The sequence below is a fragment of the Schistocerca americana genome, chromosome 1, assembly GCF_021461395.2.
Source record: "Schistocerca americana isolate TAMUIC-IGC-003095 chromosome 1, iqSchAmer2.1, whole genome shotgun sequence".
NCBI classification, from domain to species: domain Eukaryota; kingdom Metazoa; phylum Arthropoda; class Insecta; order Orthoptera; family Acrididae; genus Schistocerca; species Schistocerca americana.
Genome location: NC_060119.1, coordinates 410235897 through 410259257, shown reverse-complemented (window position 1 = coordinate 410259257; position 23361 = coordinate 410235897). Strand labels below are relative to the sequence as shown.

The 23361-nt window shown below is 39.1% G+C and overlaps 1 protein-coding gene across 2 annotated transcripts in view; it reads left to right on the top strand.

The window, feature by feature from the left end:
• The window catches only part of LOC124602067 (sphingomyelin phosphodiesterase 4), a 200969-nt gene that overhangs the window by 43506 nt on the left and 134102 nt on the right, over window positions 1–23361 (top strand). For both annotated transcript variants that reach the window (XM_047136294.1, XM_047136293.1), the window contains exons 5-6: window positions 6226–6421; window positions 17668–17780. In XM_047136294.1, coding sequence (XP_046992250.1) covers window positions 6226–6421; window positions 17668–17780 — 309 coding nt within the window. The remainder of the gene's footprint in view (window positions 1–6225; window positions 6422–17667; window positions 17781–23361) is intronic.

The following is a 23361-nucleotide window of genomic DNA, read 5'->3' as shown; positions in this document are numbered from 1 at the left end:
TGACCAACTGCAATTGAGAAATAAGAACTGTTTTGAAGGTTTCCACCTTTGCTTCACTGGACCTGATGTTACGTTGCCTTTGCAGTCGCCGATGCCTGACTTCACTTTCTGTAGTCGAATCTAATGTATTCAAAATTGAGGAATAATTTTGCCAAGTAATAGCTAGTCTTTCTTATGGGCTCCAAATCCGTGTATAGTGTTCTCATTCACCTCAGAAATAAGTTCGGTTACATCTTAAATCATTAACAGTTTTAATGCTTATGTTAATCCAATTCCTAACATAAAGGTAGCACGACCATCAGTGGTACTCTGTACATAGCTGCTCGCTGCGATTAGTTCCGGCGCAGCTCTCGTGGCCTACCGACCTCGTCCGCACAGTGAAGACTGTTGTTTCTCTTCAGCTAAGTAATGTAGGCTTATGACTGGCTACTACGGTGCTATAGTTTTATACTTGATATGGCCAAATTTTGACATGCAGTAGTTAGTGTCAATAGCTTCTGAAGAATACCAAATTATTTTGGCTGAAACCTAGGTAAAGATTGGTTTCTATTTGCAACTGAGGCTGATGTGTTATATGTTCAACCGACTATAGTTGATCTGCTTGCAATTCATGACTTACAAAAGCACGAACAAAACAAAATTATACAAACTAATTTTAAAGTGTCTTTTCTAAATGCAACTGATTGCAAGAAACTGAATAGAGTAAATTTAGGCATTGATGTTGAGTTAGGCCTATACGCAAATCATTGAAACTAATCTAACGAAAACCTTTGCATTAAATTTATTTTTTCTTTAATCACACACTGTAAAGAAACTACTCAGCTAATATTTGAGATGGCAGTATTTTAACAACAACAAATGGTAAATGTCGCTTGTAGTAGTCACTTGTAAAACTGCGAAAGCAGGCTCTTCTAGCTTTCCCACCTTTACAGTGGAATGTTAACAGGCTCAGGCTTCATACAGAATTCAAACTTGTAACGTTAAATACTTTCGTTTCTCTATTTACAAGAAACGAAAGTTTTAACTTATCTTACGTTTGTATCCCAAGTGATACAACCTGCACAGGAATGACTAAATGAGTGGACAGAAGGCTATATGTCTGATAGCCAGTTTTGTAGTTGGTGCATACCCTTTCTCACTGAGACACCCGCTAAACCCACTGGGCAGATCAGGTAATAGGATTGTGGAAAGGGCCAGTCGTTGAGGTCAGTTTCTGCTTATAATTGTCATTTATTTTAATTTAGCAACTCCTTCATGGCTGAAAGCCTCCAACAAGAAATCTTAACTAGATAAAAATCCAATTAAGATAGCAATAAAACAATTCGAAAAACAACATACGAAAAGTGCAATACAAATTGGCTGAGGGCCACAATTAATTTCCAAAATTTTAGAATATATTACCATAGACCTTTAAAGGCAACAGGCTAACAAGAAATCTTAAAAAAAAAAATCAAAATTAAATTAAGATAGCAATAAAATAATTTAAAACCCAAAAGGCAACATATGTAGTGTGCAGCATAAATGGCTGAGGGCCACTATCAAACTTCAAAATTTCAAAATATATTACCATAATCTTTAAAGGCAGAAGATTAATTTAAAAATTAATTTAGCAAAATTTTAAGAAACAATAATAACCATAAGCCTAAAATTTAAAATAGCTGACAACAGATAATTAAACACCGGTGGCACTCGGAAGGCCTCCAGGGAGGTCAATCTGCCCTCATTCACTTAGGTGAAACAGGTGGTGAGCCCAACTATACTTGATCCTTTGGAACCCAACCAGGGGGCAGCCACAGACCGACCGACCGACACAACAACTTACTTCCCCTCAATCAGTACATGAGAACTCCAACCAGCAATGTAACAAACATGATAATCCACAATGGAGTACGTATTAGCTATCAAAATTACACACCATGTTGGACAACGACAACAGGTGAGGAAAGGACGGTGCCTGAATTTACGTTAGTGGCCAGGGCAGGTATCTGGAACACTAACGGCCATTAGGCAGAAAATTCCACTGGTACACTTGAATTTGAAACACTTTAATAATTAACTCACTTAAAAGAACACTGCCTGAATTTACGTCAGTGCCCAGGGCAAGTAACCAGAACACTTACGGCCACAAGACAAAATTCCACTGGTGCACTCAAATCGTAGTCGACCAAACTAGTTAATTGCACCGCATGGCGGCTAAATCTCAGCAGTAGAACCACTCGGTGTTGCACACCGGAAAACCTCCCCAACAGCAAACCGCCGAAGCGAACCACCACAACATGAATAGGCGTGGCTTGGGTGGTTGAAACCACTACTCAACTTAGACGTCCTGAATCGGCGAACCACAAAGCTTGTAGCACTCGGACAGCTCCACACACACTCCGACACTTCGCAGGGACTGCCAGCGGCCCCAGCCGACTGCTCCGCGTGGAAACTTCCCTCGTCCACAACAATGGACCGACTCGCCTCGGAATGCCGACATCTAAAATAGTTGTCAGTGGAACTAACACCAACTACACACACAACCTGACAAACACTTGCACGAAGACTTGAACGATATGCAACAGTAATTCAGCACGCACGAAGACAAAGCTGGAGTCGATGTACGCACGCACACACAGAGCTGACTCACGAACGATCGGCAAGCCAAAACGCGTTGTCCAGTAGGACGACAACGACGATCCACCAAGACTGCGTCCCGGCTCAAGATCTGTGGCGGCAATGGTCAGGCAGGTCCCGACTGCGCTCCAGACGTGTTCCAACTGACTGGCAGTACCGAACTCGCAACCTGAACTGCGATTAACTCACAACAGACAACGAGTGGGAAGTAATAGCAGTCAAGCAAAGATACTACGAGAGGGGATATATCAATATACGCGCTGCTAGCACCGCTCATGATTGAGCAAAGCAGCAACTCATTGACAGTAGTAATTTAAATTAACGTGGTGAGGTGGAAGTACGTTACAAATAGGGTGTAAAATACATCATGGCAGGCACATGAGCCACCCACGGCTCACTCACTCTCTCGTTTTCTACCTCTGTCATTACAACAATGCAGGTGCAATAGTATGTTTCCTCTATTTGACCCCTCGTAAAAAAATGGGTGCAGATGCTCTCGACAACCTCATTATACTGCTCTCTCAACATTATTTGAGAATGTGGATTTAGATACATACCATCAATGACAGATCTATGCTATTACCAGCCCCAGAGAGACTCCAGCATCTACTGAATATGTAACATAGCATTCGCTTTGGTACTGTTACTGGATTGGACTCTATTGACAGCTGCCATTTTGCTCTTGCACACACTGCTCAATGGGAAGTAGTTGGCGATTTGCACTCCTGTGACCACTTCATAATCTGGATATATCTGTTAGGTAAGGCAGCACTTAAAAACAAAGCTGCACAAAAGGATACTCATAAAAACAAACTGGAAGCCTTATTAGCTGTCTAACTGTCTTTGTAGGAATGTGGCCCAGGATTTGTTGAAACACTTCACCAGCGTGATCCACCATGTCATTAATTCATGCATCCATAATCTGCAACAGATTTTTCAAAAATTGGGTTTCCTGTGAATGGATGGAAATGATTTTTGGGTATCTATAAAATATGAGTTTATAGGTGCAGACATCTTCAAATACTATCACATGTGTAGCTTTAGACTGAGGACAGTCTACAATTCTGTATTCTTTGACTGGTTCCTCTCTCGGAATCTTGAGCAGCGTGCTAGAGTCTGTTGTTAAACTTGTAAATAAATTACTGTTTTAAGTGTGTATTACAAATGCTCAGAAATCCGGTATGTAAATAGTGGCACTATTATTTTTAAGTGCTGCAAATTTTTTAATGGTTGTAAATGACTTATCATGCAAAGAAACCATGCACTAAACATTATTGTGATTTTGTTACACCCTTTTTTCAGCATAAGCTCCCCCCCCCTCCCCGCCCCCCCCCCCCCTCCCAGGTGAGTATATTTTGTAACAATCTTTATCTACCTCCATCCCTTATTATATGATTGAAAATAAATATTTGTCTCATCAGTAATGAACTTACAATATTAATAATATTTCATCGCCAGACTTTCATTCTTTGTTAATACTTTTTTCGTAGAATATTGCAAAGTACCCATTTCTCTCCCAAAGTGCTTTTACATTGACTGCCTCAATATATGAATGCGTGGTGCCTGTTCCTTCGGACATGTACAAAAGATCAGATACCACGCATTCGTATTATTGATACACCTAGCTGGGCAATGGATCCACCTTCTTCAGTGCAGATGCACAGATACGTCTGACCTGTGGTAATCTCGGAGTAGCGAACTTGGAGGAAATGAACAGTGACTGCAGTTAGGTGGCGTTTTACAGGAGTGTGGAATGGCCATGCGATCGCGATAATGCTGTGTCTCGGATGACACTGTGGTTAACATACCTGCATAGTAAGCAGGAGACCCCAGGTTCGAATTTCAGTCAGGCACACATTTTCACTCATCACTGCTGATTCTACATAACATCCCGATACAGCTGGCAGCAGTGATCCTCTCCCCTCCCTTTCTTTTCCTCCCTCCATTCAGTTTATATATAATGCCTCAATATAGCCACTGGTTGTCACCCAATTATCGATTATAATCAATGGTGGGCCTAGTTTATACTTGAATGGGTGACTGCCTGGAAAAACTGGTGCCATGGCCTCTGGGACACAGAAGTAGCCAAAGTGACATTAATTTGAAAGACTTCTACCAAGACATGGCACCATATGACTGTTACGTGACACTATGCTTCCAATCACTTTAAATCATGCTGTTGAGATTAGATCTACTTTTTAGATTCTTCATATTAAATGCTCATACGTTTGTATCAGGGACTTTCAGCCTTATTGGATATCCCATTTGGCATTTATACGCCTAACAGCTCATCTTCTGTCTCCTGGTTGGCTGCCTCCTCGTCAAACTCACATATAATCTAATGAAAGGGAACATTCTTATCTTTCTAGCAATTTGTTTATCTTGGAAAAACTTTGTTTTACACATCAACCACTGAACCAACAGAACTAAAAAAAGGCACCATAATACTTATTGCAGAAATAGTTTAAGAACCCAAGACACTGTCATCATAGCACCATTTGGTGGAAAGGAGGGAGATTTATGCAAGAGAAAAATAATCGATAATACAGTAAAAAAAATGTGGGCTAAGCAATAACAACAAACATCCAATCGAACTAAGTATGTCCATCTCTAATCTTTACAGGAGTAAATTTAAAAAGTTGCAAGCAAGCATATTACTTTGATATGTCAGTTCAAGCAGTGGTTGTCACACTGGTCACTGTGCAAGGTGCATTTACATATGAGAATGTGTGTTATTGTTAGACAGTTTAGTAATGACTGTATTCAGGGTGAGGGATGTATAGCAATTGCAATGTCTCACTCACAGTTGATTAAATGCACCAAAAAAATTATGTTCAGCAGAGTGTGAAAAATGCAAAACACACCTAGAATAAGGAAGTGCACAATGAGACAGCAATTTGTTAGTGAGACACTGGCTTCTTAAAGTTCAAAAAGTAGAAATGAATTTTTTATGATCCATTGGCTGCTTTCTAGAATGCAGTATTCCCCTTTCCATGTTCAGCCATCCCATTCTGAAATGCTGTCTGAAGAAGTATTCAGTCTGTTTCCAGTGAGAATACTTCAAGAAAGTTCAGCCACTATATGGAGAAAGTCACAAATCAGATGAGTAGTAGTCAACAATCCAGTATATTTTGTTCTAGATGAAACCACTGGCAGGCAAACCAGACTTGTATTGAAGATTTTAGTGGAGAGCAAGTGGTATCCAAGGTTTTGTTTACCAGCTTTCTTGGGAAAACTGACAATGCTGCTCTGATGCCAAGTTTCAACAGTGCGTGTTTTGTGTTATTGACTGATGAAATAAAATATGATTATAGCTAGTGGGTAGTGTTAGCAAGTCAACTTCTTACATGTTACCTTTATTTTCTAATTTTAAGTTTGTTTTCTTTGACTCGAAATACACGACCTACATTATGCATATCAGCAAAACTTATAAAAAGTTGTTTGTGATGAATAAAGTTTAAAAGAAAGTTTGTAGTTACTGTAGTAAATTATACAATCTAAAAGCAGTCTAGCTGAAAGCAGCTTGAACTTAATGAAACATGTCAGCACAATGTGGAAACTCTTAAGACTTTCTAATATGAATAGTTGCAAACTGATTTTCTCTTGCAGACCAGCCGATGTTCCAACCATATTTCGTCAGTCTGTACTGAATCAGACAAACACGCCAACATCATTACATACATCAAGCGTCATTCAGCAAAATGACCCTGTTGATATATGGAGGAGTGAGACAGTAGTCCAAATCTTTGTTGATATTTGGCTTTCTGTTGGACAGACAGACTCACTGCAAATGAGTCCCATTAGGGTAAGAAAAATATTTAGATTGAGATATGCATGTTTTCTGATACAATATTAATTTTTTTAAAAATATACAGGCCAGCAATTTTTTTTTAAAAACAAAAAGAACTTTTTTGCTATGATAGCTGATCTTTGTAAATTTTTATGAGCTGAATTCAAATCTAGCCTTAGTTTTTTTGTATCACCAATAGTTTTCAAGCAATATGCTTTTTATTACATAATATAAAAATCCTCTGCTGTATGGTAAATGGGGAAATTAATGAAATGCTTTGTTACAACATAAGCATGGTTTGTGTTTACAGTAAGATACTTAAAACAACGATATGTGTTAATAGACGTTTCACTTGTCAGCTGGAATCGGTTTGTATTTTCTTTCTCTTTTTTCTTTGAAGCTTCTTGTGTAGCTTTTTCCACGATGAGTCGCTTGCTGAAGAAGTGACCAACAGTAGCCCCCATCATGTTGGTGTTCCAGCCCCCATCATGTTGGTGTTCCAGCAGCCTTGGTGGCGTTTTTCCATCACTTTAATGTCCTGGTGAAAACTCTCTCCTTGCTCCTCACTATCACTGTTCAAAAAATGAACTTTCAGTCTTATTAAACATCCTTAAGTTTTAAACTTCTTTAATATTGTACTATAATAGAAACATATTCTGTTTTTTTTTTTTTTTAATGTCCTAAGAACTTTGTAACAACTTGCTTGAATGATACCCATGCTTCTTTCTGTACCAGTGTTGATCCCTAGCCCTATTGTCCCATTAACACAAGAAACACGGAAATTTGGTAAAGCCACCTTGCTGACCAAGGAGCATACATGTTACTTTTAGATTGCCACATATCATCCAACCATGAGCTGAATAGCCTATTTTATGTAGCACTATTTCTAGGTTTTCATTGCTTTCTTTCATATGTACAGAATGACCAACAGGTATATATGCATACATGTTACCATTGCGTAATAAAACAGCCTTTAAACTAGTTTTGGGTGAATCAGTAAACAGCCTCCAGTCTTCTTCTTTGTATTCAACACCAAAATCATTCATCAAACAAGGAATGTCTGAGCAGTACACTAAATCACCTTGTTCTTGAAAAACCTTGGAAAATTGCTGCTCTCTCTCTCTCTCATTCTATACATTTATCTGCTGGTCCAACTGCCAATAAGTTCTTTTCTTTTGATCTAGAGCCAAACAATTCAGCTTTTTCTTTCATTACGCCCAGATCCCTAACCAAATCGTTAAGCTCGGTCTGAGTAAACAATTTGGGCTCTAGACTTTCTGTATTACAGTGGAATTCATCATCTGGTTCATCTAAATCAGATTGTACATCAGAAAATACTTCTGTTGGAATAGAATTTAAATCGTCTGGTGGTTCAGAAACTGGCAAATCTACACCATGCTCTACTGGTTGGATGGCAGATGGAAGGTTAGGGTAGCTTATTACCTTCTTGTTTTTCGAATTATTACCAGTAATATCAACACTGCAAAACTAGAAATCATCTGATTGATTTCTTGGCTCCCTCCATATCATAGGAACAAATCTAAAGGCTTTTTTCCTCCTTTTTGGACCATTTTCTCAGATATTCAACATACACATAACATACCTTATGTGGCACCCAAGATTTATCTTGATCACCAAATTTAGATCCAAAGTATGATAGATAAACCTTTTTCACAAAGTCTGTAATGTTTCTTTGTTGTTTTTTAATCACAAATTCACCACAAATATAACAAAAACTGTCAGTAGAGTTTTTACAACCATGATTAGACATTGTACTGAGCACATGTACAGGAAACGGAAAAGTGAGGTTAGGTTGACAGTAAACAAAACACCATTTGTTAACACTAAAATGGAATTAACCTTTCTTTGCCACCAAATGTTTTTCAGCAGTGCTACCAACGTCATCTGCATTCATTACACCTACTTTTTAAATTATTTTAGCTGTATAAAAGCTGCTAAATTCTTTTAAAAAATTGCTTAATTTAATAAATTTAACTGTAAAACGTGAAGAAATGGTGGGTGATACAGTTTTTTAAGTATCATATTTGGAAAAAGCATAACAATAAGGTATTTTCAGCAAAAAAGTTTTTCCGCCGTTGGCCTGTGTTAGTTTGTAACAAACCGAATACAGATTGCATGAACAAGAACATAACATTCTTCGGCAACAGTGATGACATTTCTCTTAGAAGAGAGATGAAACATATTATCTGTGGATATCAGTTGCTGAATTTGGGAAAATTAGTCACAGGACTTTCGATATCTAGTCTCTCAAACATTTGTACACTATTGTAAGGGCTGAGGTAATTTGGAACATTACACAAAGGGGACACTGGGATTGGTTGTCTTTGTATGGTTTGGGCAGTGGTAGAAGTTTTGCCCTGTCAGATCTCCCATTCAGACCCTATGAAAACTGTAGTCTCTACTAAATCACCAAGTGCCTCAGATCCAAATCTCTCTGTGCTCTAGAGCAACTGTTCTCCTAAAAGGACTACCATATTTTGCAGACTTTAAGATGCACTTTTTTCTTCAAAAAATTGCCCAGCTGGAATTAATTAATAACAACATCCAGTGATTGATTTAAAATTCTAGCCAATCTTAAAAGTGGCCATATAGTTGATGCTACAGGAAGCCTTTCTCTATCTGGCAGCACTGGATTCAACTGGCAGCAGTAGTGCACCAAGGCAATGAACATGAGTTGTGGGGATTCACAAGCTTGCTAACACTGTCTCCCTCCTGCTCCGCCATCACAAACTTAGAACACTGCATAGCCCGTGATATGTCATTGCTGTCTACGGTGCCAGGGAACATGAATTGAAAGTGACTTTTGTTATCAGTAACAGTGGATACTTTTATTAGTAGGTAGTTTTGTAATGGAAAAAAGTAAAAGGTTTTTATATGATGTGGGCTATAAATTGAAAGTAATAGCATAAGCGGAAAAACATGAAAACAGAGCAGCTGAGCAGCATTTGGGCCCCCACCAAATCCTTCACAGTTGGCAGGCTAGTAAGGGAGAACAGAAAAAATGAGGAAGACTAAATGTGCAAATAGAGGACTGAATGCAAAATGGCCAAATCCAGAAAGCAAAATGGCCAATTTAAGGACACCGTCAAAATGGCATTGGAATTAAAACAAAAATGACACAAATACACAATTGTAAGCTAGCGCTACAGTGGAACTGAACAAACTTTAAGGGTGGAGTTGGCCTGCGCTACATGTTTGTGAAGCATCATGGACTTTGCAAGTGAACCGAAACTAAAATATTGCAGAAAAGCCACAAGAGTATGAAGAGAAAATATTACTTTTCCATCACTTTGTTATTCAACGTTGAAAGCAAGCCAGTATGTAACTAAGCCAAATAGCGAATGTGGATGAAACTCCTTTGACATTTGATGTGCCGAGATAACAGAGCTGTTGCCATGAAAGTGCTAAAACTGTAACTATAAAAAAAAAAGTTGGACATGAAAAAATGCTCTATATTGTTGTCCTTTCATGTTGTGATGATGGTACTAATCTTAATCCAATGATCCTTTTCAAGTGCTAAACAATGCCAAAACCTTCTGAAATACTGTCAGGTGGTGGTGTTCGCCTACATGAAAAGGGTTGGGTGGACAAGGCTGGTATGAAATTATGGATTAATAGAGCATGAGAGAGAAGGAAAGGCAGTGTATTGAAGAAGAGTTTTCTTCTTGTGCTATATCAGTTTAATACTCATTTGAAAAATTCTGTGAAAGAGGAATACAGAGCTTGCTGTTATCCCATGCAGACTTATGTCGTAATTGCAGCCTCTTTATGTCTTGACAAATAGAACATTTAAAGTATATATGAGAGAGGAATGGAACAAATGGATGATAGATCAAACCCAACATGAATTCATGTAGAAGGAAGCCTTAACATGACCTACACTCAAACAAGTGTGTCAGTGGGTAAAACAGTCATGGTCTAGAGTAAGAGAAGATGTTATCGTTTAATCTTTCAAGAAGTGCAGCAAAAATAACGCTCTCGATCAGTGAACACCATCTTAGATATGAAGAGGAATAATAATAATAAGGAAGTTCAGGTGACGATTTTTCAGGGGTTTTAAAGGTCTGTTTGATTATATAAACTAAGAATTTTTTTAAGTCTGACTTTGCAACCTAGTGACAAAAATTGTAAAAAAATTTTTTTTATATATAATGTTTAAAAATTAAAGTGCGTCTTATAGTCTACAGAATACGGTAATCGTCAGTCCCCACCCAATAAAAGATATCTTCTAATTCACGGATCAGTTGAAAGCTACTACTTAGCCATCCATTTCAATCTGTAAATGACAGATGGAACATAAGATCTTGCCAGGAAAAATGCTGACACCAAATGGTAAAAGATCATCCTCGTCTTCCCAAAACCCATCATCTGCAGACATTCTGAGAGTTTGTCACATCCAGCAGCACAACCCAGTCTTTCCTGAAAATACTTTTAAAACTTCAAACCTAGTTAAAGTTGAGACCTGTGCCCTGCCTGATCTGACAGCACACAGCTCCACTGCTATGATTCTCGCACTTACTGAAGCAGATCTCCACCACAGTAGATCCCTACCCATTGTTTCCACAATGCAACACAATTGTCAAAACACGATTTAGAACAACAGAAACAAACAATGGAGATATAGATATAACAATAATTTTTCAAATGCGTGATATTATGATAAAGCACAGACAGGCATTTTTTCAACAAAATGTAATTATGCACTGAAATATGAAAATGAAGCTAAATATTGAAACTTTGAGAATCCTTTTACAATCATATTTGAAAAACACACAAAATAATGTTTTTAAGATTGTTATAGCTAAAAGTACCTGTTTCGGTAGTTGATTGCCATGTGGCAGACCCAGATTTGATTCCGGTACCGCCAGCGATTTTTCCTTCATGTGAGGAGTATTAAAGCATGCACTCAGCATTGTGAGGCCAACGGAGGAGCTGCTTCATTGTTTCATAGTGGTTCCAAGATCAAGAAACCTGGCAATGACTGGAGGGCAGTGTGCTGACCACATGTCCCTTCGCACTGCATCTGACGACAACACTGGCAGAGGGTGTCACGGTGATCAGTTGGGCCCAATTAGTATGCCTAGGGCCAGATTGTGGAATTGTACCATTTTGCATTATACAAGGAAATGGAACTGAAATAATTTCTTTGATGAAAAGTATTAACAAAAAACGTTTTGGTTGTTAATAGTTGTTTTCTGTTTTATGAATCAGTCAGTCAGCAGCTGCTGGCGAAGACATAGCATCAGTAGGAAAGTAACTGATTTTGTGACATTTTACGATTTCCTAACCAGGAGTGAATTATTTAGTCTCCCCTGTGAGCTTTTGTAGTTCAGTTTTTGAATCTCTGCATATTGATCCAATTTATTACGCACAGTCCTTTCATTTTTTGTCAGTGCCTACAGAATTCTGCAGCGTGTATTGGTAGTCCTTTATTTATCTGTGTAGTTTTCCATGGTCTTTGGTAGGGATAGGGGCTGTAATTGCTGTGTGTGGATGGTAGCCAAGTTGGTGACACTTTCCTCTCAGCTTCAGGCTGTGCTGGCTTCGGTTATGCAGCTTTAGGCTGTAATGGATGGGAATCACTGTTGTGAGCTGGTCATGGGGATCCAATGGATGTACAGCACCACCCATGAGTCCACAGATTGGTCCACCGGTGCCTCGCCCAGTTACTGCTTGCATTGAAGATGATCCCTCACCTGTGGTTGAATGAGAGGTCACCTCGGAGCATGACAAATGGCGAAAGACTTCCCAGGCACCCAAATGTGTAAGGCCTCCCCGGTTAGTCCGACGGTGCTGTCTATGGTTGACACTGTTCCCATCCAGATGCAGTCACTTGTCCTGTTTCAGAGGAAACCTCTCAGCCTGCAAGATCCAGGCAATTGCAGAGGACGTGTTAGGTGCATTATGGCCCTCTTTTGGGTTATGTCTGCTAAGGAGGAGAAGAATGCCAGTGTCCACTTCATGTGCTACCAGAGTCATTACGGACGTGGAACGAATTCTTCTGGATGCCATGAAGAGCACAGGGTGCAGCCAACTGCAGGTGGTGGCTCATGGTGGCACCAATGAAGTGTGTTGCTTTGGATTGGAAGAGATTCTCTCTGGTTTGGAGCAGCTGCCAGAAGTGGTAAAGGCTGCCAGCCTTGCTTGCAAGATGAAAGCAGAGCTCACGATTTACAGCATAGTTGACAGGACCTTTTGGGATTCTCTGGTATAGAACTGAGTGGAGAATCTGTATCAGGGGCTCAGATGGTTATGTGACTGCATGGGCTGCACATTCCTCGACTTTCACTATAGGGCGTTGTTGTTTCTGGTTCCGTCAATATGTTGGGAGTCAGTTGCATGCAGGAGGCGGCTACATGGATAGCAGAGACTGTGTGGTGTGGGCTGGGTGGTCTTTAGGTTAGTGGGTCTCGGGGAAATACAAAAAAGGGTGTAGGTTGAACACTGGAAGAAGATAGATCTAGGACTAACCACTGGTATGACGGTTGTAAATTGCCATAGCTATGTTGGGAAAGTACCAGAACTCAGATCGCTAATAGAAAGCGCTGATGCTCAAATTGTTATAGACACTGAAAGCTGGCTAAAGCCAGAGATAAGTTAAGCAAAAATTTCTGTGAAGGAGCTGATAGTCAGAAAGGATAGGCTAGATGCAGTTGGCGGTCACGTGTTTATTACTTTTAGAAGTAGTTTATCTTGTAGCGAAATTGAAGTAGATAATGCCTGTGAATTAGTGTGGGTAGAGGTCATTCTTTGCAACCAGAATAAAATAATAATTGGGTCCTTTTACTGATCTCCGAACTCAGATGATACAATTGCTGGAAGCTTCAAACAAAAATTTCAAGTATTTATCTGACTTGTAAAATTATAGGTGGTGGTGACTTTAATTTACTCTTGATATGTTGGCAAAACTATGTGTTTAAATCCGGAGGTACACATAAAATATCATCTGAAATTGTGGTAAAAGCATTATCTGAAAATTATTTCGAGCAGTTATTTCATGAGCCCACGTGAATGGTAAATGGTTGTGAAAACACATTTGACGTCTCAGCAAACAAATAATTCTGAGCTAATACTGAGAATCAAAATGGGTAGGGATTAATGAACACAGAGTTGTCATTGCAGACTGAATACAACTGTCAAATCCTCCAAAAATAAACGAAAAAGCACATAAAAATTTGCTTCACGCTTTCCTGTGAGAGACAGTCTCCACACCTTCCAAATAGCAATGTAAGTATTGACCAGATGTGGCTTGAATTCATAGAAATAGTATCAACAGCAATTGAGAAATACATATCAAATAAATTAACAAACAATGGAGCTGATTACCCATGATACACGCAACAGACCAGAACACTTGCAGAAACAATGAAAAAAGCACGCCAAATTTAAACAAACGAAGAATTCCCAAGATTGGCCATCTTTAACAGAAGCTCAAAATTTAGTGTGGACTTCAATGTCAGATGCTTATAATAGTTTCCACAGCGAAACCTTGTATCAAACCTGGTACAAAATTCAGAGAGATTCTGGTTGTATGCAAAGTATGCTTGTGGCAGAACACAATTAATTCCTTCTCTGCACATTAGCAAGGGAAATACTGTTGATGAGAATGCTCTAAAGCAGAGGTACTGAACACAGCCTTCTGAAATTCCTTCACCAAAGAAGATGAAGTAAATGTTCCAGAATTCGAATTGACAACATCTGCCAACATGAGTAACTTAGAAGTAGATATCCTTAGAGTAGTGATGCGACTTAAATCATTTAATAAAAGCAAGTCTTCCAGTCCAAACTGTATACCAATTAGGTTCCTTTCAGAGTATGCTTCCCAAAGGCTAGAAAGTTGTACAGCTCACACCAAAATTAAAGAAAGGCAATGGGAGTAATGCGCTAAATAACAGGCCCATTTCATTGATGTTGATATGCAGCAGGATTTTGGAACATACATTATCTTCAAACATTATGAATTACCTCAAAGAGATGGGTCCCATTGACAGTCGACACAGATTTAGAAAACATCATTCTTGTTAAACACAGCTAGCTCTTTACTCACACATAATGTTGAGTGCTATCAGTAATGGATTTCAAATTGATTCCATATTTCTAGATTTACAGAAGGCTTTAGACACCATACCACACAAGCTGCTTGTATTCAAATTGCGTGCTTATGGAATATTTATGGACTGGAGTCATTATTTTCTGTCTGAGAGGTCACAGTTCGTAGCTATTGACAGAAAGTCATTGAGTGAAACAGAAATGAGTTCTGGTCTTCCCCAAGGTAGCGTTATAGGCCCTCTGCTGTTCCTTATCTATATAAATGATGTAGGAGACAATCTGAGCAGCAGTCTTATGTTGTTTGCAGATGATGCTGTCATTTATCATCTAGTTAAGTCATCAAAAGATCAAAACAAATTACAAAATGATCCATAAAAGATATCTGTATGGAGCAAAAATTGGCAATTGGCCTCAAATAACGAAAAGTGTGAGGTCGTCCACATGAGTGCTACAAGGAATCTTAAATTTCTGTTACACGATAAACGAATCAAATGTGAAGGCCGTAAATTCAACTAAATACCTGTGAATTACAATTACGAACAACGTAAATTGGAAAGAACACAGAAAAAGTGCGAAAGATCAGCCAAAGAATGTGTTTTCTTGAGAGAAACCTTAGAAGACACAACAGATCTACTAAAGGACTGCCTACTCTATGTTTGTCTGTCGTCTTTTGGACTATTGTTGCATGGTGTGGGATCCTTTCCAGATAGGGTTAACAGAGTACATCAACAGAGTTCAAAAAGGCCAATACATTTTGTATTACTAAGGAGTATGGGAGAGAGTCATGAATATGATACAGGATTTGGGGTGAACATCATTAAAACAAAGGCATTTCTCGTTACGGTGAGATTTTCTCACAAAATTTCAATCACCAATTTCTCCTCTGATTGTGAAAATATTTTGTTGATGCCAACCTACATCCGGAGAAATGATGATCGTAAATGATGATCGTAATAATAAAATAAGGGAAATCAGATTTCTAGATTTACAGAAGGCTTTAGACACCATACCACACAAGCTGCTTGTATTCAAATTGCGTGCTTATGGAATATTTATGGACTGGAGTCATTATTTTCTGTCTGAGAGGTCACAGTTCGTAGCTATTGACAGAAAGTCATTGAGTGAAACAGAAATGAGTTCTGGTCTTCCCCAAGGTAGCGTTATAGGCCCTCTGCTGTTCCTTATCTATATAAATGATGTAGGAGACAATCTGAGCAGCAGTCTTATGTTGTTTGCAGATGATGCTGTCATTTATCATCTAGTTAAGTCATCAAAAGATCAAAACAAATTACAAAATGATCCATAAAAGATATCTGTATGGAGCAAAAATTGGCAATTGGCCTCAAATAACGAAAAGTGTGAGGTCGTCCACATGAGTGCTACAAGGAATCTTAAATTTCTGTTACACGATAAACGAATCAAATGTGAAGGCCGTAAATTCAACTAAATACCTGTGAATTACAATTACGAACAACGTAAATTGGAAAGAACACAGAAAAAGTGCGAAAGATCAGCCAAAGAATGTGTTTTCTTGAGAGAAACCTTAGAAGACACAACAGATCTACTAAAGGACTGCCTACTCTATGTTTGTCTGTCGTCTTTTGGACTATTGTTGCATGGTGTGGGATCCTTTCCAGATAGGGTTAACAGAGTACATCAACAGAGTTCAAAAAGGCCAATACATTTTGTATTACTAAGGAGTATGGGAGAGAGTCATGAATATGATACAGGATTTGGGGTGAACATCATTAAAACAAAGGCATTTCTCGTTACGGTGAGATTTTCTCACAAAATTTCAATCACCAATTTCTCCTCTGATTGTGAAAATATTTTGTTGATGCCAACCTACATCCGGAGAAATGATGATCGTAAATGATGATCGTAATAATAAAATAAGGGAAATCAGAGCTCACAAAGAAAGATATAGGGGTTCGTTTTCCGTGCGTGCTGTTCGAGAGTGGAATAATAGAGAGTCATCGAAATGAGACCTCTGCCGACACGTAAGTGTGATTTGCAGTGTGTCCATGTAGATGTAGATGTAGACATAGACATAGATGAATGTGCAGTCATGTCCATGAATTAGCTTCTGTATCAGTGACCCCCCCCCCCCCCCCCCAATATCCCTTTTCTACATCAAACAACGGAAACCTATTAATGCACATAATTATTAGTCCTCAACTACAGAACCCAATACTATCGTACTTGTAGACTTACACATAACTGTGGCGTACCTCAGCAGTGAAATGAACTACATGGTCTTCTTTAACAATGAGATTCTGTTGAAATTTGTAACTGGCCCTACATTAGAGCAGTTTACCAGGAAGTCATGGTTGCTTCAAAAACCAGATTTTGTTATTTATTGATAGGGTTGATGTATTCTGAAGTCTACAGGAGGGCATCTATGAATAGGAGATTGGTGCTGGGAAAGGTGGCATAAAATTCAGAAAATAGTCATAAGAATATGATGATGCTATTAGTCAAAGGCTTGTCAGAAAAAGTAACTGTTCAAAACTACCATTACCCATCAGATAAAGATGTCATTGTTTTGGCTACAGGCAATGTTTCCAGAATCCCAGAAGGTGCTCCTGGAATTAATCAACACTACTACTGATGTAAGGTGGAAGCATACTAATTTTCATGTCTGTCCCCCTTATTTGTTTTTTTTTTTGCATTTCCATCATGACAAATTAATGGCTATTTCAAATTTGTGTGCTCACTGAGGTTTGAAATTCCTGGTTTAATTAGGGACCTGGATGATGGTGGTGGCAGTTTATATGTTGGGTGCATGTGATACAGCAGTCCTTCAACAGTTAGTGTCATGAACCAAAGAATAATGCATGAATGAATGAATGTATGTTTCTAACCTTTGTATGTTCTGCTTCATCTTATTTTGAGGCTCATATTTCTTGGCAAGATACATTAGCTTAATAAAACTCCAGCTTTGGTGAAGCTCTCTTCAAACTATACCTTTAGCTCTTAAATTATTGTGTAAATGACCTGTGACAGTGCTTAAATACATGTTGAATGTCCTTTGCTCCATGTGTTTGCAATAACAATATCAAGGAAATTATTAGAGTTCATGTGTCATGTAAAATATTAAGTCTCCGCACAAAGTGGCATCTTAGATATTGCATCTAAAGTGTTGTTTTCGTTTATTATCAAATGACATGGGCTTTTTGTATTTGTTATAGGAGCGAGGACTTGCCTTGGATCACATTAGAGTTGTTAGGAGTATGATAAAACACTTCCATTATTTTGCTAATAGCTTTACTGCTGACATGTCAACCATGGATGAATTGAAAAGGTACTGTGTTGTATTTTTTGTCTCTCTTATATTCATTAATAAATGTATTTTCTTCATTTTGGAAACAGGTGGTCACCAAGCTTTTATGGAAAATGTGGAATTCAGATAGTATGCAAAGTTAGTGGTTGAAAGGGTCATAGTAACCACTTGGTAATATTGGACTTCGTCAGAGCTATAGTTGTTGAGTTAAATAGAACATTAGTGATTCTGGCAAATAATTATCACAGAACTGTTTTTACATGAATTCTTGCAATTCGTTACGTCCAACATGACTTTACCATCATACATTGCTTATCTCCAGTATTCTCCTAATGTAACCAATGCCAGATTATAGTTCTTCTTTCCCTCAAAGCTGTTGCTTTCCTTGTTATCTTAATGCTTGCTGCATCCATTGCATTAAATAAGCAACATGTGTCCTCTGGGTCATGGCAAATGATGCACATATTGAGAACCCTTGAGCACTTTTGGCTGGATTTGATGAACCTGAGTTCCTGTACGGACAGCTGGTCAACACCGCAAGTCCTCTGTAACCATACACTCCGGGCAACCACGTTTTCACACAATGTTAGAGTATTCTGTGCACTTTAAGTGGGCTTTTCATTTAACCCCACTCATTGCGAAGGTAGTACAAAAGTATATAAAAGAAAACAACTCTCAAAGTAATCACACAAGTGCTGATAACATTGGATGAGTGTTGATCCAATACAGTCATTAACAGGCAGTCTTAGTCACACCTACCACACAGTAGGCTTGGTGCTCAACCTCTGCCTGAGTAAGTATATATTTCTCTGGCTGATCATGAGACTGAGATGCTTTGTTTGAAATCTTCTAAGAACTGATGATGAAATGTGGCACAGACATTGAAGAAAAGAGAGAGAAAAAAGTCTGAAAGCTGTGGGAAGTTGTCCTGATCTACCAATGTCCACAACTTACAGAAGTGGGCCCAAGGCATACAGATCTATGTGAAAGCATCTTGGCTGTGCTTACTGGGATCTACGAGGGTTGTTTTTTTAAGTAAGGGCCGTTTTTATTTTTTTAAAAAAAAGATACAAATACTTTTGTAAAAAAAACTTTTATTTTCTGATTCTACACACTTTTACCTATTTTTCTACATAGTTGCCTAGTTTATTTAAGCACTTGTCATACTGTACAACTAAGTTTTTAATTCCCTCTTCAAAGAACTCGGCCGCCTGCTCCGACAGCCAAGAGTTCACGGCCGCTTTCACTTCATCGTCGTCATTGAAGCGCTGCCCACCAAGATGGTGTTTCAGGTACCGGAAAAGGTGAAAATCGCTAGGAGCAAGGTTGGGGCTGTATGGTGCATGTTCCAAAACTTCCCAGCCAAAAGAATCAATCAAATCCCGAGTCTTTTGAGAGGTGTGAGGCCTAGCGTTATCGTGCAGGAGCAAAACTCCTTTTGTCAGCATGCCGCGCCTTTTGTTTTGAATTGCTCTGCGGAGCTTCTTTAGAGTTGAACAGTAGGCATCTGAGTTGATTGTCGTTCCCCGTGGCATAAAGTCCACTAGCAAAACACCGCGCCGGTCCCAGAACACAGTTGCCATAATCTTGCGCTTTGACAGCATCTGTTTGGCTTTGACCTTGACGGGTGAGGTTGTGTGTCGCCATTCCATCAATTGTCGCTTGCTTTTGGGAGTGATATGGGATACCCATGTTTCATCTCCAGTGACAATTGGACTCAACATGTCATCCCCTCCTTCCTCGTAATGAATCAAAAAGTCCAATGAAGTGGCAAATCTCTTCCCTTTGTGGTCCTCTGTGAGGAGTCTGGGTACCCACCGAGAACACAGTTTCTTAAAGTTTAGGTTTTCAGACACAATTTTGTACAAAACCGATCTTGAAACTTGTGGAAATTCCAAAGAAAGAGTGGAAATAGTGAATCTTCTGTCCTCACGAATCTTTGTTTCGACTGCAGCCACCAAATCATCAGTGATCACAGAGGGCCGGCCTGAGCGTTCTTCGTCATGGACGTTTTGACGGCCATTTTTAAACTCTCTAACCCATTGACGCACTTTACCTTCACTCATTGCATTCAAGCCATAAACTTCTGTTAACTGACGATGAATTTCTGCAGCTGATAGGCTTCTCGCGGTCAAAAAATGTATCACTGACCGTATCTCACACGCGGCGGGCGATTCAATAATCGTAAACATTATAAAGGAGCACAGCGGTGCATACACGTCAGCTACAGAGCTGCAACTTGCATTAGTGTGAACGGGAAGGATGCCGGCAAGTGGCGTGGTGGCTTGTTGCGGCGTCCGCGCGAACTATGGGAATATACGCGCGAACGGCCCTTACTTAAAAAACAACCCTCTTAGGTAAGGTGGTACTGTGGGAGGTTGAATGTCCTCACAAACCATCTTGTGTCGATGAAGTGTTTCTCAAACTATTATAACTCAGTTTTGGAAAACAAATGGTGGTGCATTGTGTTTCTAAAAGTAAAGGTTGGCTACAAGGTGCTGTATGTGAATAATCATAAGCAGGATTTTACACTAGGTTCCAGTATCATTCATGTGCGATAGCTGGTGACAGATGTTTCAGGGATCCAGTTACATATCTTGTAAACGTTATTCGCATGATAATACCTCCACCAAGTGCCTGAAAGTTCTCCTAATGACAATTGAGATGTCACTATACATGCTTGTCCACCAAACATAGCCTGCCCCATCAGGGGGCTAACCACTTTGTGGTGAGTTCATGCTTGGCTACCAGGGGGCCCAGCATTTGCAGAACTTTTCTGTTCTGTGCTGCATGTCTATCCTCCTGAAATTCTTTTCCTCCCCCTTGGGGTGCATGTCTGAGATATTTTTGGAAATATGTTCTGATTTTTCAGTAGCCTGATACCAAAACAGACCCTCCATTACTTTCTCTCTCTCTCTCTCTCTCTCTCTCTCTCTCTCTCTCTCTCTCTATATCTATATATATATATATATATATATATATATATATATATATATATATATATATATATATATAAAATGGAAGGAAACATTCCACGTGGGAAAAATTATATATAAAAACAAAGATGAGGTGACTTACCGAACAAAAGCGCTGGCAGGTCGATAGACACACAAACAAACAAACTGTGGTTGTGTGTGTGTTTGTGTTTGTTTGTGTGTCTATCGACCTGCCAGCGCTTTTGTTCGGTAAGTCACCTCATCTTTGTTTTTTTATATATATATATATATATATATATATATATATATATATATATATATATATATATATATATATATATATATATAAAAAAACAAAGATGATGTGACTTACCAAATGAAAGTGCTGGCAGGTCGACAGACACACAAACAACCACAAACAAACACAACCACAACAACCACAAACATACACACAAAATTCAAGCTTTCGCAACAAACTGTTGCCTCATCAGGAAAGAGGGAAGGAGAGGGAAAGACGAAAGGATGTGGGTTTTAAGGGAGAGGGTAAGGAGTCATTCCAATCCCGGGAGCGGAAAGACTTACCTTAGGGGGAAAAAAGGACGGGTATACACTCGCACACACACACATATCCATCCACACATATACAGACACAAGCTTCCCTCTTTCCTGATGAGGCAACAGTTTGTTGCGAAAGCTTGAATTTTGTGTGTATGTTTGTGGTTGTTTGTGTGTCTGTCGACCTGCCAGCACTTTCATTTGGTAAGTCATATCATCTTTGTTTTTAGATATATATTTCCTACGTGGAATGTTTCCCTCTATTATAACCATATCATTAATTTGAACCCAACAATTACGTTTGTTATTGTCGCTGTTGCATTCCGAAATCTTTCCTGTCGTCTTATTTTCTCTTTCTGTTTTTACCAGTAGTCTCACTTTGTATTCACCTTCCCATTTTTACCGTAATACAATTTTATCCCACCTGTATATACTCAATAATACGTAACCCACTTCCAAACCATAACCAAAAAAATTTTTATTTTCCGCTTTTAACACTACCGCTGCTATAAAATCCACTGTTTCTAGTTCAGTAACAGCTGCTTTCATGTATTAAACAACCATTTCGGCTAGTTCTAATAACTTTCACTTTATTTCCACTTCCGTTTTTCGCACATCACTGATCATTTTTAGCCGCTCCCCACAGGTTTTAACGTCATTATTCACAATTGTTAGCCCCATTTTCGTAATCTTTCACCACAACACCACTCCTTTCAATACATTTACACGTTTTTTCGAAATTTTCCCGAATTTCTCCGTCCTTTAACGTGTTTTAGCAGCAACACAACCACCTAACCTTCATGCACATCGCTGTCTACCAACCCAAGTTCACCACAGGATCAACTTAACCAACACTTTTTCGCCTTTTTTCATACCAGATCTCCAGTTACTTTCTAGTTCACCCTTATCTCTCCCCATATATTTTTATCTTTCATTTTCATTTCAACCTCATGTAAAAAGATGTCTGCTTGTGTCTGTATATGTGTGGATGGATATGTGTGTGTGTGCGAGTGTATACCCGTCCTTTTTTCCCCCTAAGGTAAGTCTTTCCGCTCCCAGGATTGGAATGACTCCTTACCCTCTCCCTTAAAACCCACATCCTTTCGTCTTTCCCTCTCCTTCCCTCTTTCCTGATGAGGCAACAGTTTGTTGCGAAAGCTTGAATTTTGTGTGTATGTTTGTGGTTGTTTGTGTGTCTGTCTACCTGCCAGCACTTTCATTTGGTAAGTCACATCATCTTTGTTTTTAGATGTATATTTCCTACGTGGAATGTTTCCCTCTATTATAACCATATATATATATATATATATATATATATATATATATATATATATATATATATATATATATATAATGGTTTTAAAGGAGAGGGTAAGGAGTCATTCCAATCCCGGGAGCGGAAAGACTTACCTTAGGGGGAAAAAAGGACAGGTATACACTCGCACACACGCACATATCCATCCACACATACAGACACAAGCAGACATATTTAAAGACAAAGAGTTTGGGCAGAGATGTCAGTCGAGGCAGAAGTGTAGAGGCAAAGAAGTTGTTGAAAGACAGGTGAGGTATGAGTGGCGGCAACTTGAAATTAGCGGAGGTTGAGGCTTGGCGGATGACGAGAAGAGAGGGTATACTGAAGGGCAAGTTCCCATCTCCGGAGTTCAGATAGGTTGGTGTTGGTGGGAAGTATCCAGATAACCCGGACGGTGTAACACTGTGCCAAGATGTGCTGGCCGTGCACCAAGGCATGTTTAGCCACAGGGTGATCCTCATTACCAACAAACACTGTCTGCCTGTGTCCATTCATGCGAATGGACAGTTTGTTGCTGGTCATTCCCACATAGAATGCGTCACAGTGTAGGCAGGTCAGTTGGTAAATCACGTGGGTGCTTTCACACGTGGCTCTGCCTTTGATCGTGTACACCTTCCGGGTTACAGGACTGGAGTAGGTGGTGGTGGGAGGGTGCATGGGACAGGTTTTGCATATATATATATATATATATATATATATATATATATATATATATAAAGAAAGATGATGAAACTTACCAAACAAAAGCGCTGGCAGGTCGATAGACACACAAACAAACACAAACATACACACAAAA